At 38.8% G+C, this 16,224-nt stretch overlaps 1 protein-coding gene across 2 annotated transcripts in view; it reads left to right on the top strand.

Moving 5' to 3' along the window:
- The first annotated feature begins 620 nt into the window (after nt 1-620).
- The window catches only part of LOC110114284 (dnaJ protein homolog 2-like), a 19,442-nt gene continuing 3,838 nt past the window's right edge, over nt 621-16,224 (top strand). The window contains exons 1-5 of one of the 2 annotated variants that reach the window (XM_028698810.1): nt 621-770; nt 947-1,109; nt 1,280-1,418; nt 13,320-13,333; nt 13,427-13,447. In XM_028698810.1, coding sequence (XP_028554643.1) covers nt 621-770; nt 947-1,109; nt 1,280-1,418; nt 13,320-13,333; nt 13,427-13,447 — 487 coding nt within the window. Of the gene's footprint in view, nt 771-946; nt 1,113-1,279; nt 1,419-13,319; nt 13,334-13,426; nt 13,448-16,224 lie in introns of both variants that reach the window. The other variant, XM_028698809.1, reaches the window with a different exon arrangement.

Below are 16,224 nucleotides of genomic sequence, written 5' to 3'. Positions count from 1 at the left end.
TTGTTATTTGTTATATAAAAGTTGCTTCAAGTATTCAATTTTCTTGTGAACTGGGGTATTGAGGTTTGAGGTGTCTGTGTTATGCTTAGATTGCTGTAATTTCGCAGGTGATATCGGATTTATAGGATGTGAAAAGTTACTGCAGGTCGAAGGACTGCTTGGAGGGGATTTGTAGGTATATTTTAATGTAGCTGTTCTTGAGATCGGTTCTCCTATTTCTTATGGGCTGTCTTTGTACTCCTCTTCTTATAAATTGATCAGAGATTCAGGATCCAGGTTTGAAGAGTTAGTGCAGGAGTGAGTGCTGGTTGGTGACACCTTCATTTTCTTTTCCTTTAGATTGTTAACCCTGTTTCATAGTCATTGAAGGTTTAAGCCGCATTACTGTTCTCCTTTGCGTTGATAATAGATTCAGGATTTAGGTTTTAAGAGTTAGTAATATCTAGTTTCCTAGGTTGGTAACCTTAAATTTCTTTCTTTTTTTTTTTTCGTACTTGGAGTGTCCCTGGTGGTCAGGGGAAAATTTTGTAGATTTACTGTAATGATTAGTTTATTTATTATTGATACGTAGGGCACAGGATTGCTCAGAAAACAAATAAAGTTTTTTGAGTACAGGAATCATGCTTGGACGTTCTCCAAGGAAGATTAACAATACCAGGTACTATGAGGTCCTTGGGGTCACAAAGAATGCAAGTCTGGATGAATTGAAGAAGGCATACATGAATACTGCCATAAAAAACCATCCACACTATGGTGGTGACCCTGAAAAGGTTGCTGTTTTACTCGTTAACTCGTTCTTGTTTCCTTTGTTGATGCTAAAGTGAAAGTGTGAAACATTGGGATTTCATGGGTTTAGTTTTATGTAAACGTCTGTTAGTTTGTTTTGAATGAGTCTAATTTAATTAGAAGCTGTTTCCTGTCTGCTTATGATTGTAATTTTGAATAGTTCAAGGAGTTGGCTCAGGCCTATGAAGTGCTTAGTGATCCTGAGAAGAGGGTTATCTATGATCAGTATGGCGAAGATGCTCTTAAAGAGGGAATGGGAGGTGGTGCTGGTGCTCACAATCCTTTTGATATATTTGAACAGTTTTTCGGTGGTGGTGGTTTTGGTGGTAAGAGCAATGTCTTTTGAATGAATAATTTAGGTTAGTTTGGAGTCTTTTTTATTATGAAAGGACTTGTGATCCATTGGTTAAAAGAAATGGTTGTATCTGTAACGTTTTGGGTTTGAGCTACATATTTGGTGATTTAAGTTTAATGCTATATTTTTTTTTTTCAGGTGGGGGCTCAAGAGGGCGTAGGCAGAAGCATGGAGAGGATGTTGTTCATACCCTCAAGGTTTCTTTGGAGGACCTTTATAATGGAACATTTAAGAAGCTTTCACTTTCAAGAAATAGGCTGTGTCCAAAATGTAGTGGGTATTACTTCTATCCAATTATACAAATGAGTGAAAATATTGTAGTGAGGTTGAAAGAAGTTTATTATGATGCACAATTCTTATTTAAATTTCTTTTGGTTTTGCGATTCTTTGCAAGAGGTTGTACTCTGGTATATGCTTTTTGTTGATGATATTCTTCTTGTTGACAAGACTAGAGAGGGAGTTGAAGGTAAATTGGAATTATGGAGGTCAACCTTAGAGTCTAAATGTTTTCGTTTGAGTAGATCTAAAATCGAATAGATTGAGTGTAATTTTAGTAGTAATAGATCTAGCGGGGAATTGAGATTTTAGGGGATTAAGTCACTACTAAGAGTACGTGTTTTAGATATCTTGGGTCTATCATTCAAAGTGATAGTGAAATAGATAAGTATATTATTAGTAGAATTCAATTTGGATGGTTGAAGTGGAGGAATGCATCGGGCTTGTTATGTGAGAGAAAAATCTCCAGGGAAAATTCTATAAGATGGTGGTGAAACTTGCAATGCTTTATGGTGCGTAATGTTGGGCATTAAAAGAGAAACATAATATTAAGTGTTGCGGAGATGAGGATGCTCAAGTGTATGAGTGGCTTTACTTTTAGAGACATGATACAAGATGAGCATATACGTGAAAGGTTGGAGTAGCTTTAGTGGAAGATAAGATTAGAGAGAGTCATCTTAAATAGTTTGGTCACATAAAAAGACGGCCTTTTGATGACCCGGTTTGGAGAGTAGATGTAGTAGATTTGACTTATGTTAAGAAAGGTAGAGGTAGACCTAAAAAGACTTGGTTAGAAAATATTAGAAATGATATTTTTTTTTATTAGATTTAAATGAGAATTTGACTTTTAACAGGGTACAATGGAAAGAAATGATTCATGTAGCTGATCCCACGTAGTGGGATAAATACTTGATGTTGTTGTTGTTGTTACGATTTACTTTTAGAATATTGGATAATTTGCGACAACATTAAAAAATTATTATACATTATAATCTCAATAAATGACTCGACACAAGAACTTGACTCAAAATCTGGGTATGAGTTGACCTGATTATTATTCGGGTTAGGTTTGGGTTTGAATTTTTGACCTGATATTATTTGAGTCAACTTTATGTTAACCCGATTACTCAAAATCAACTTGAAATTGACCCGATTACTATTGAGGTTTTGGTTTTGAATAGCTAGCGATACATTGTTAAAATAGACATATATTATTAGGTTAAATAGGTTATATTTGGATTAAGTGGGTTGTGTTAATTCAAAAAATTGCACGATCCATATAATAAATAGGTTAGATAATTTGAGCTAGGTCAGTTTTTAGTCAAAGATTTCGACCCATGTAATAGAAGGCTTGGGGCCGAGTCAAGTAGATTTTGGTTGGGCCAACTTCAAGCTAAACTTGAATCCATCCAACTTACCTACTCGAATTTACATCCCTACTATACTTTATTTTCTCTTGAAATTTTATTTTTTCTAGCATTTTTTATAAGGCTTTAGCCTTGCCTTCTTTGTAAATGTGTTTTTGTGCCCATATTATGCATTTGAGATTGGATTTTTATATATAGTTCTTAAAATCCTTTATAGCTAGAGCTGTCTGGGCATTAGGTCAGATTGATTGTGGATGCCATGATAATCTCACTAGATATGCACTATTTTTTATAGTTGAGATTACTATGGAAGTTTGTCTTCATGTTGAATCATTTGAGTGGTTGATTAAGAATATTGAATGCTATATGGAGTTTCTGTGTCTATGACTGAAACAAAAATTACAATATCTAGCTGGCCTTGTGTTTACATTATGATTACTTGGTGTCTCTAACATCTTTGATAAATACTTGTGATAAATACTATATAAGATTTGTCTCCAATGGATAATCTTTGGTAGACAGTTTTTATTGGGTTATGCCTCTGAAGGTATTGAGGGCAATTTTCATCGGGCTGAATGAAGACTTGCGTTGGAGCAAAATGAAAGTTTACCCTTGTGATATAATGGTGCCTAGCAGAAAGACTTGTTCAATTCCGACCAGCAGAGAAAACCCTGAGGGTGTTTGAACTTTTGCATTTTCCTTGGAAGGAATATGGCCTCCTACTCAATGGCAGTTTTGTGATAACAAGTTAAAATACATATGAAGTTGTTTTGCTACTCAGTTTTGGAATGAAGCTACGGTTGAAGAGTGAAACCAACACTTGTATATTAGAATTTTAGTTTATATGCTTTATTTTTCAAGTTTGTTCGCAATATACCACTTCGCTTTATTCTGTGAGTTTTTCTGCTGCTATATTTGATTCTATGATATCTATCCATAGTGATAGCCTTTTCATCAAAATATTAGTGATGCAAGACTAAACACATATGTAATGTATGTAAAGATTTGCACAACTTTTGATTAGAACAGCAATGATGAAACCATTAGCATTTTAAAACAACGAATAAAACAAGAAAGGGGTCACACCCGTTTAGGCTAAATCACATAACCATAGAGTTGGAAAACTTTCAAAATAAATTAGTAAATCACTTTATGCCGAAATAGTAGCTTCAATACAATCCCTAATCTAACAATGAGAATTAACAAGAATAAAGGCACACTCAAAACTCTACATTTACTAAGCTTAGCAGAAGCAGGGAAAATCGCCCTTCGCGATTATAATCAAGCACAAGATAAAGTTAGATTTAGGAAATATATTGAAAGGGGAAAAGAGAACCTTTGTCACGGTTCGGTGGAGATCCTCCACTCAATGTCTTTAAAGTGCTCGTCACTTGCCTCCACCAACGTGTCCAACATACGCTCGACGTACTCTTCGACGGTGTGATCGACCCTTGTGTTAACGTCAATAAGGTCGATTGAAGAATGTCGACAAAGTCGTCCTTCTCATAGGTTAGGCCGTATTCAGTCTCCGGATCCGCCATTCATAGGTGCTTGGTAGCAAGAATCGTCACAACTTGATGGTGCACTTGGAGATAGTTGAAGAGAAAGAAGTTTCTCTTGCAAGGTGGAGGGAGGAGAGCCAAGACAAAAATTTGAAATAACTTTCAGAGTTTGTAAGGGGTGTAGAGTTAATGAGAAAGAGAGGAGTTTGGAAAGAGTAGGGGGTCGGGTAAGGGGATGGGGCTGGCGGCTATGAAGAGGATGGGGAGGGATTGGTGGGAGGTTATTGGAGTTTCTACGTTTGGGTTTAGGAATTTGGAAAGATTTGATTAGATCCAATTTAATTTGAAAAATTAAATTGAGATCTATTAGGAAACTTTCCTAAAATAGAGTCATGCAAATATGAAGGGGTTTGAATATCAAATTTAATTAATTTGGATTCCAAGTTGACTCCAAATTAATTTAAAATAAGTTAGAAGATCCAAAGGAGGCAAGTGGGATGGGGGGCTGGCGGTATAGCCTAGTAGGACCGGCAGTTAGAAGAGAGATAGAGAGGAGATTTGGGGGAATTAATGAAGCATCATAATTTAATTTCATGAGATAGGAAATATTTGATCAAATCCTTTCTCATTTAAAATGCAGATAGAAGCTCATTAAAGCACTTTCCAAAAATAGATTTAGTAAATTAGGAAGGATTTTAAATTTCAAATCAATTGAATTTGAATTTCAAATCCATCTAAATTTGACCCAATCTAAATTAGGAAATGAGGTTTGAAGGGGAAGGAGTGGGGGAGGAGGAGGCACGAGTTGGATGGGGAAAACGACGGGTGGTGTGGCTCGGCCGTGAGTGGGAAGGGGGCTCGAGTAGGGTGAAATCCGGCGGCTAGATGAAAGAGGGGAAAGAGGGAAGAGATAGGGGATGGAATCACGAACCTGACTTATCTAGGTTGGTGGGTATTGCGCCAATCTCCCTCTCCTATAGATCTCAAAAATTCTCTCCAAGAACTCTCAAATGCTATCAAACACACGTGTAATAAAATTTCATAATAATCATTCATTACATTGAAAATAAAACATGAGGGTAGAAATAACCAAGTACATATGACTCATGAAAATAAAAGACCAAATTGCCCTCCGGGCTTACATACGACATCTCTCACTAAATGGGTACAACTAGAATTCTAACAAAACAAATACACGACATTGAAAATAGAAAAATACATAAATAAAATAACATAAATAACTCAAAAGTACAAAGACTCGATCGTGGCCGTAGATCGGCGGTCATGCCTTTGATAAACCTTCCACGAACTAATATCCTCATCATTCTCCCGAGGTGGGAGAAAACTCGAATCCGTCGAGTAAGTATCTCTGGTGCTCTCGAAGATCTCTATTGCATCTGGGTCAATCTGTTGCAACTCCTCACGATCTAGTCACGTATCCTCTGACCCGGGCTTTCCTTTCAATCTGATCAAATACCTCATTCGTCCACCTTCTCTTGTGGATATGATCTCATCACTTACGATTGCATCCACCTGCTATGCCATTGGTGATTTAGGAATATATGGTAGTGGAGGTAGGTTTGGGATCTCACAGGGCGGGTTCACACAATGCTGTTTTATAAGTAGATTTGACAATTTAAAATCAGGGCCTTCATATGCAACTAAATCTTCTATGTTAAAAGAAAGATTTATATTGAAATTTACATGCAGATCTACTACATAGACATTATCGTTAATTTTCTTAAGTATTTTGAAAGGTCCAGCACTCTTGACATGCAACTTCTTAACTGTTCCCGGGGTGAACCATTCCGGACGAATTTGCCCCATCACAGAGTCACCAATCTCAAACGTTTTAAAGCGTTGTTTCAAATCTGCATGTAGTTTATATTCATTATTATTCCTTTCAATTTGTTATGCTATTTCCTTATGAAGTTTATGCAAATGAGATGCAAATGATGATGTAGACTCAGAAATCATAAACCTAGAAAACATGGGTATCAGAACTAACGGTTGTCTAGGTTTGAACCTGTATACAATTTTCGAAGGACTTAGACCCGTGGTCAGGTTAATGGAATTATTATAAGCAAACTCAACAGTAGGCAAAATAGAATCCCAATCTCTAATGTGCTCGCCAACCAAAGACCGCAGTAGATTACCCAAACCCCTATTAACTACCTCGGTCTGACCATCTGTCTGTGGGTGAAAGGTAGTGAAAAATTGCAGTTTGGTGCCCATTTTCATCCACAGGGTTTTCAAAAAATAGATGGTGAACTTCACATTCTTATTCGATACAATGGTTTTGCGTAAACCATGTAAACGGACGACCTCACTGAATTATAATTTCGCTATGTGAGAGGCATCAGATGTTTTGGAGCAAGGAATAAAGTATATGCCATTTTGAAAAAATTGGTCAACTACAATACAAATGACATCGTGCTTACGGAGTGTCTTGGGCATTCCTAAGATAAAGTCCATACTAACATCCTGCCAAGGATAATTAGGGACAGGTAGTGGAGTGTAAACATAGAGCTTCGTGATCCGAGAAAATGACGAACTCCTGCGAGAGCAAGTATTGTCGCCAATAACGAAGAGATTGGATAACGGCGTAGAACTCTTTGTCATACGTGGAATAATGCTGCCTAATATTATTAAGCTTTTCACTAAAGTAAGCTATTAGGTGACATTCCTGGGAGAGGACTCCTCCAATTCTGACCCCCGAAGCGTCGCAAGTCACTTCGAAGACTTTGGAGAAATCAGGAGGTCTCATCACTATGGCTTCCACCATCTTTTGTTTGATTTCTTCCAAAGCTTTGGTGGCGGCTAGGGTCCAGTGGAAATCACTCTTCTTCAAGTAATCAATGATAGGAGATATGATAGTGCTAAAGTTTCGAATGAATCTCCTATAGAAGGTGGCTAATCCGTGGAAGCTGCGGACTTCCTGGATGTTATGAGGGATAGACCATTCCATAATGGCCCTCACCTTCTCGGGGTCTGAGGAAACCTCTTGGGCTGAAACGATGAAGCTCAGGAAAATGACGCGATCTACAAGGAAGGTACATTTCTTCGGATTGACATACAGTTGCTCCTTCCTTAAGACCTCACAAAATTGCCTCAAGTGGCCTAAGTGCTGACTAATTGACTGACTATAGATAAGAATGTTGTCAAAGTAGACGATGACAAACATTCTCATAAATGGACGCAACAGTTGAGTCATGATCCTTGTAAAGGTACTAGGGGCGTTACTTAACCCAAAATGCATGACTAACCACTCGTAGAGACCATCCTTGTTCTTGAAGACAGATTTTCACTCATCTCTGGGTCGGATCCGGATTTGGTGGTACCCACTTTTGAGATCAATTTTGGAGAATTGTGTGGCACATTTCATAATATCGAGCATATCATCAAGCCTTGGAATAGGGAATCGATATTTGACGGTGATCTTGTTAATAACACGACTATCAATACACATTCTCCATGATCCGTCTTTTGGGGTGAGAGGGGCCGACACCGCACAGGGACTTAGACTCTGCTTAATGAAACCTCGATGCAGTAACTCATCATCCTGCTTCTTCAGCTCGGCATGTTCCGTGGGGTTCATGCGATAGTGTGGCAGGTTCGGGAGGGAGGCTCTAGGGACGAAGTCTATGGCATGCTGAATGTCTCTAAGTGGGGGTAACTGATCTGGAAAATCATCGGGAAAGACATCAGCATATTGCCCCAAAATAGGCTGCACTTCCTGAGGAATGTGCTCTTCAGATTCAGTGGGAACCTCACGGCCTACTAAGACATAAAGAGGGGCGCCTTGAGCAATCTCAGTAATTAGAACCTTGGCGGTGACAAGATTCACACCTTTCTTAGCTTTAGCTGGGTTGGATTTCGAGTCATCCGTAACCCAAGGCTGCGATGACAAAAGCTTAATTTTTTTACCCACATGTTCGAACATGCAGGTGTTCGAATGCCCAAAAATGTAGACATTGTTATCGTAGATCCAGGGACAACCTAACAAGATTTGTCTAACATTCATCGTCAACACATCTCACCAAATATTCTCCTTATAAGTGGCAAAGGAGACGGGCACGTGACTTTGTTCCTTCACCTCCAAGGCAGTGGAGTTGACCCAGGCTACCTTATACATGTTGGTGTGAGGAACAGCAAACATACCTAATTGGGATACCATGTGGAGGAAACAACATTTATGCAGTTACCACTATCCACGATGACTTTGCAGTTGTTGTCTTTGATCTTGGTGTAGGTGTGAAAAATCGAAGTCCTACGCCAATCATCCGTGGGTGTCAGGTGGGATAGCGCACATCTCTCCACGCAGATGGGAGAGGTATCCAGTTTTTGAAGGCAATGGAGGACTGCAGTGTCGTCATCCTCTTCGAAGTATTCGCCTTCTTCCTCAACTTGGTGGATATGATCAATCTTGGGCTCGAGATCGTCCTCAGTAATCTCATCGATGATCGAGACTTTATACGGACAGGAGCACTGAGAAGCGATATGCCCATACCCCTGGCATCGAAAACACTTGGTCCCTGGACTGGACCGAGGGGTATCCGGGGTGGGAGGTTTGCTTCTAAAATCAGATCTAGGTGCAGGTGGACCCGTGGGTGGTCGGATCGTGCTCCTAGGAGTGGTCAGGTAGCAGAGGTGTGTGGGGTGGAACTAGCAGCAGATCTATAGGAGGGCCTAGAATCATGTAGGCGACTCGGATGCTGTGATCGGGTCTTCTCTAAATCAAGCACTAGGCTGTAGGCATTTTCCAGTGTAGTGATGCTCCGGGCAAACAACTCAGTGCGAAGATCTCCACGCTACCCGGTACGAAACATAGATAAGATTTGTGCAGTGGTGGTAGAGGTCTCCCTTTGCATCGAATTAAGAAGTCATCGAAAGAGGCGATGTACTCCTTCACTGGTTTGTTGCCTTGAGTCAGCCTATTCCACCTGTCCAATAATCGGGGGAAGTACGACGGAGGCAAGTACTTCTGCTTGAGTTCTCACTTCATGAACAGCCAATCAACAATGAGGTAGTCATTTCTAGCTTCCTTAAGGCTCTCTAAATTGGCCCAAAACTGACTCGCCCTACTCGTGAGCTTCATGTCCGCAAAGCTGACCTTCCTAGCCTCGGAGATGTCATACCACTTAAATAAATTGTCCATACCTTTGACCCAGTCCAGGAAGAGTTGGGGATCGAGGGTGCCATCAAAGGTAGGAGCGTCAACCTTGATATTTTTCATAAGTGGTGCATCAGGATCATGACGTGGGTCATGTTCGTGGTAAGGTGCTCGATGATTGGCACGATGCTGTCGCTCATCTAATTCTAGATCATGACGTGGGTCATGTCTATGGTAAGGAGCTCGATGATTAGCACGATGTTGCCTCTCATCCGGGTAGGTTTCATCCCCATACATAGAAGGTGGTCTAGATGGGATGTAGGGAGTCGGGTTCTCTCTAGCTCGCTCCAACGTGTCAAACCTCTCAATGGTGTTCTTATGAAGTTAAGCTAGGTCGGCTTGATTTTCCTTGAGTTGCTGGCTAATGGTGTTCTTTTGGCCTACTAACAAGTCTAAGGTCCTTCCTAGTTGTTCCGGGTCCATTGGAAGTTACTACGGGTCGCCTATCAAGACTAGGATGTAACGGGCAACAATAAATATGAGTAAAACACAATGATGTGATGCAAAATGATAGTAAAACCAAACAGGGCAGCAACCTATCAACTTTCTAAATGACACCTGTGCAAAGATTAAAATGCATAAAAGGAAATTATCAGGAATTCTAAAACATGCAAGAGCATACCATGCTCTGATACCAGATAATGCAAGACTAAACACAAATGTAATGTTTGTAAAGATTTGCACAACTCTTGATTAAAATAACAATGACGAAACCATTAGCATTTTAAAACAACGAATAAAACAAGAAAGGGGTCACACCCGCTTAGGCTAAATCACATAACCAGAGAGTTAGAAAACTTTCAAAATAAATTAGTAAATCACTTCATGCCAAAATAGTAGCTTCAATACAATCCTTAATCTGACAATGAGAATTAATAAGCATAAAGGCACACTCAAAACCCAACGTTTATCAAGCTTAGCAGAAGCAGGGAGAATCGTCCTTCGTGACTACAATTATGCACAAGATAAAGTTAGATTTAGGAAATATATTGAAAGCGGAAAAGAAAACCTTTGTCACGGTTTGGTGGAGATCCTCCACTCAATGTCTTCAAAGTGCTCGTCAATTGCCTCCACCAACGTGTCCAAAATACGCTCGACGTATTCTTCGACGGTGTGATCGACCCTTGTGTTAACGTCAAAGAAGGTCGATTGAAGAATGTCGACGAAGCCGTCATCGTCGTAGGTTAGGCCTTATTCAGTCTTCGGATCCGCCATTCATAGGTGCTTGGTGCACTTGGAGATAGTTGAAGAGAAAGAAGTTTCTCTTGCAAGGTGGAGGGAGGAGAGCCAAGACAAAAATCTGAAATAAATTTCAGATTTTGTAAGGGGTGGAGAGTTAATGAGAAAGAGAGGAGTTTGGAGAGAGTAGTGGGGCGGGTAAGGGGATGGGGCCGTCGGCTATGAGGAGGATGGGGAGGGATTGGTTGGAGGTAATTGGAGTTTCTAGGTTTGGGTTTAGGAATTAGGAAAGATTTGATTAGATCGAATTTAATTTGAAAATCAAATTGAGATCTATTAGGAAACTTTCCTAAAATAGAGTCATGCAAATAGGAAGGGATTTGAATCTCAAATTTAATTAATTTGGATTCCGAGTTGACTCCAAATTAATTTAAAATAAGTTAGGAGATCCAAAGGGGGTAAGTGGGATGGGGGGCTGGTGGTATAGCCTAGTAGGGCTTACATACGACGTCTCCCACTAAAAGGGTACAACTGGAAATTTAATAAAACAAATACACGACACTGAAAATAGAAAAAAATATATAAATAAGAAAATAACATAATTAACTCAAAAGTATAAAGACTCGATCATGGCCGTAGATTGGCGGCCACGCCTCTAATAAACCTTTCACGAATTGATGTCCCCATCAATTAGGTTGGCTTGAGTAATTCTTATTCCCTGTTGACTTAACAAAAATTTATGAACTTAAATGAAATTAGCCCATTTTTTAAGGAAACTCCAGAGAAAGACTAACCGGAGTTTAGATTATTCAAACATTGTGAAGATTCTCAAACCTTATAATTTTCCATGCATTATTTTCAATTAGTGTACTTCAACATGTTTGGTCATTCTTCAGGGACTTTACCAACATAACTTGCCTTGTAATTATTGTCAAACATATTATGAACCGAACATTTCTTCTTGTTGAGGGATGTGTCAGAGACATAGTTAGTTTTCTCTTATTTTGGTATGATTGCTATCCAACAGGCCAACACAAATGCATCTGTAATAAGACACGTCACATTTATCAATCCCTTTGCAAACCTTTGCCATTTTTGAAACGATTGAACATAATTTGCATCCATGCTTATTAATGTTCAAGCCACCATGAAGTTGTCAAGTTACAGCACCTTAAAGAGAGGCGAGGCTACAATGTTTTTCCGGTCGAGCATCAACTCATGAACGAGTAATAAGATTTGATGATGTATTTTTTAGAGAATTTGTTATTTGCTATTTTTCACTATATTTATGGTCCAGTTTTAAGGCCTATGTAGTTTTTATTTTGATAAGTATTTGTCCAAAATGCATTGTGCATAATTTCTATTACGCACAAGCAATGGAACATACGTTCTTATTGCAGATGATAGCTATCAATTTTTTATTTTTAAAATTCAAAATTCGTATGTATGATAGTCATTAATATGCAGAAGTCTTAGTGATAACCAATACAACTTGCAAGTAGTAATCAGAACGAAATACCATTTAAGGGAAAAGTGATGTGAAACAACCATGATTTTAAAGAAATAATAAAAGTTTTGTAAGCTTGCTACTTCACGAATAATGGATTACAAGAAAAAGATTAAAGAGTTATCTTTTGCGAATTGTTTTAGCAATCGGTTGCAATTTAGAAGGACAAGCCAATTCAAAACAAAATCGACAAATCACAATAAAGTCTAATGCACTTGTAATAACAATTCATAGGTTAATGTCAAGAGTTTTCACCTCAAGTTCCATTGTACCTCACTAACGCTCTATGGGAATTATTTAATGGAGAGGAGTCTTGAGCGAACTAGACGATGCCACTTAAGAGGATGGTGACGCCGATGGTCTTGATCAAAGGGGAAGTAGCCGAAGGAGGTAAGGTTAAATGTCCCACGAGTTGCCTCTGCACTAACAGCCGTTGTTTGTCGATCACCTCTGCTAAGTGATGAAGAATATGATCTACGTAGTCTTCAATGAAATCTTCTCTTCCTTGTTATAGAATTCATGTGGATTGGAGCTTCCAAGAGAAAGGTAGGATGAAGAGGGGGTCGGCCAAGGAGAGAGGGGTGAGGGTTTGGGTTGTGTGATTTCGGTTTTTGGGTTAGGTGGAGGGATGATTATTAAATATGAATTTTGTATTAGATTCAAATGAATTGGGAGGGAATTTGATTTGGAATTTGTTTTCAAATTCAAATAAGGTTGGGATTTAAAAGAGAAATCCAAGGTGGAGCCCCATCATGGGCCGTCAACATTACTAGAGGGAGGGGGGTTTTGTTGGAGGGAATTAAGAGCTTCCAAAACAAGCTATGTAATTTAGGAAAGGAATTATTATATCCAATCTAATTTGATATTCAAATTAGATCTAGATTTAATCACTTTTCTAGTTTAGAATTTAAAAAAAGGAAAGTATTTGAAATTCAAAATTTGAATTTCAAATAATTAGAATTCTTTCCTTCTTGGCTTGACTTAATTTAGGAAAGCAACTATGATAAGGGAAATCATCATAATGATGGGGATTGTGGAGTGGGCCACATCATGGGGGAGGGAGAAATTGGCTCGGGTGGAGGGAAATAGGTCTTGGGTCGGCAGTAGAGATGGGTTTGGAGGTGGGGTTGACACAAGGAGGGGAGGTGATGGTGGCTGTCAGGTAGGGTGGAAGAAGAGGAAGTCAGGGTGGTGGAAAATGGGAGAGAAGAAGAAAAGATGCGGGAAAATCAAGAGCTCACCCACAGGGGCTGTTGGGTACTTCGTTTTAGCCTCTCTTAGGCTCTTCCTCTCTCAAGTGCACACACAAAGAGGCAAATATGAATTTCATCAAACATTCATTAAAATTGATATAAAGACTTTGGACACTATATTTATGCCTTGCTAATGAAAATAAACAAAGATGCATATGGTTACAAAGGTGCATTAAAACAAAATAATAAAATAAAACTAATACAATAACGAAGAACTCAATAATAGATGCTTTCAATCTTGGCTGTTAATTTGCAATATCTCTGTGATAAACACGCGGGAAACGACGGCTGATGTCCTCATGAAAAAGTGAAACATTTACTAAAAAAATAATAAAAAAATGGCTACAAGGAGTAATGAAGATAGTAAACTAGAACAATTTGATCACATATTTACAAAAAAAGGGAGACAGAAAGATGAAAGTGAAATGAAACAGCATAACACCAATGATGAAGTGATTTTCCTTCCATGAGGACATCAAATATAACTAAAACTTTTAAAAAGACCAAATAAAAAATTTGCTAATCCAATGACAAACTCCATAGTCATCATCGATAAGGTCAACAATTGTTGAAATATTGAAGAAAACCAAAGTATTTTGACTCGTCCTTACAATTGGTTGCACCAGTGGCACTTTTAGATTGGTTGAGCTCATCCTAGTTTTCAATCTAGGTGACCACAACATCAATAAGTTTTTAAAAGGTTGAAGTGTTTCTGTGGGCTATGAAAATTTGTGCCCTGACCTCCCTTGCTCTCGAGGGAGTTTTAACGGATTAAGTTCTTGGGTAAATTTTTAGAAGGCAGATTGTGTTTGTAGATAGGACACTGTCCAGAGATTTTGCCCTCATTTTTCAAGGACTTTATTATCTGAGTTCTGGTTTCCTATAGGCGTAAGCCTTTATAGTTAATTACCCCTCCCGATAACGAGAGAAAACTTTCGATTAAGGCTAGTTGTCAAATGAATACATTGTTTCCATAGATACGTGATATCCAGTATGTAGTAGGAGCATTGGTTGGTATTTGAAAATTTGATATTTAAAATATGAAATTTTACCATCTTACATGAAAGCAGATGGTTGGGGGGGGGGAGTGATGATGAGATCTATCAAGATCCCATGGTCCTGTCATCCTGGGCCATCGTGGTCCTAAGCCTCCTTAGTCAAAGGAGGTAGTTAAGGTTTAAAATTGCATATTTGGGTATTGAGGCGTTTTTCATTTATGAGGGGAGATGTAAGCCTCTAGACGTTTTAAGGCGTAAAGCCTTAAACTTCAAAAATTGCGTAAAGTAAAAAAAAAGTTGAAAGTGATTTTTTATGTAATACCCAAATAATATGTTAAAGGATGATATATTAACTTTCTATTGAATTATGAAGTAACAAATTTATACACATGAAACAAGAAATTTTCAAATACTTTGGGTGGCATTTTGAATGTTTGTAGTCTCCTCCCATTGAGATTTTCGGTCAACACGGTCATCATCGGGATGTTCATGGTCATTTGCAAATACTTGTATTTTGTTTGAATTTGGGGACATTTTGAAAATATTTGATCCCCTCCGGTTGACATTTACATTCAACACGACTATCATCGGAGAATTTATACACATTTTGTTTCGTTGATTAATCTGGTGGATTAAGGCGTGTCGGCAGGATCGAGAAGCAGGAGGCTCGATTGGGATCAGCCATAATCTAATATGTTGAGAGGCAAGGCTGAAGGAGGTGGGTGGGAGTTTTGGACAGTGGGAGGGATAAACAAAACCTTACGTTTCGTTCATCATTTAATGATCAACAGGCGCCGTGTGTCATTCGAAGAGGACAAGCAGCGCTCATTGTCGTTGTGGGAGGCTTATGCGAAGCGGTTACCTTCAGACATCCGATTCCTATGGCAAGGTAAGCTGCGTTTAATTTGATTTGATTTTTTTTGGTATTAATTTTTATTATTATTACATAATAATAGTGCTAGTTATTTCAATTAAAATGACAAATATATAAAAAAAAATTTGTTGTTGATTTTCGTGCATTTCCTTGAAGTTTGTGTGCCATTATCTCGGAAACGGATCGATTCACGCACGTGATTTTTGTCGAGCAAATTTATAGTCTCCTCTAGGTTATTTAGATGTTCCGAACGTAACTGCGGAGTTCGTTTCGCGATCGGAAGCCATTTGGGCGACGTCGCATGTCAATTTTCTTGATTTGTGCTTCGTTGCCTCAGGACTCACGTTGATCTTCTCATGCGGCATCCATTGAAGAAATTTATAGTCTCTTTTGAGTATTGTAGACGCTCCAAACACAACGAAGAAGTCTGTTTTGCAATTAGGCGTTATTTGAGCGACATCACGCGTCATTTTCGGGTGTCGGTCGCCAATTTTGACCGGTTAAGCCTGATCCGATTGCAAGGGTCTCCAACTTAGGGAATTCGACGTTCTGGTAGCCACAATGCATTCCATTCGGTGATTGGACGTTATTTGACCCTTCAAGTGATGCGTTGTGCCGACGTGTGCGTCGTTCTGACATGCGCGTTGTTTTTGTCGCCAATTTTGCTCTTTTTTGCATGTGGTCGATACATAGGTCATTAGATCCCAAGTATTGTGCTTTCTTTCTTTGCATGCTTAATGTATTTTGACTTGACTAAGAATCATGCAAAAGTTATTTGCATCTTAGCGGTCAAATAAAAATAGATGCAATATTTTGGGCTCTTGGACTTCTTTATCCTCAATGAATTTTCCAGTCATACAGATACTAGAAAAAATGCTGACTCAGACATTATCTACTTGCATTCCATGACATGAAATAGAAAACGCAATCAAAGAAATTTTAAAGGAAGACGCC

Source organism: Dendrobium catenatum, unplaced genomic scaffold (genome assembly GCF_001605985.2).
Source record: "Dendrobium catenatum unplaced genomic scaffold, ASM160598v2 fragScaff_scaffold_1143, whole genome shotgun sequence".
Classification (NCBI taxonomy): Eukaryota; Viridiplantae; Streptophyta; class Magnoliopsida; order Asparagales; family Orchidaceae; genus Dendrobium; species Dendrobium catenatum.
The sequence above is the reverse complement of the archived record's forward strand: the minus strand, read 5'-3'. Positions and strand labels throughout refer to the sequence as shown.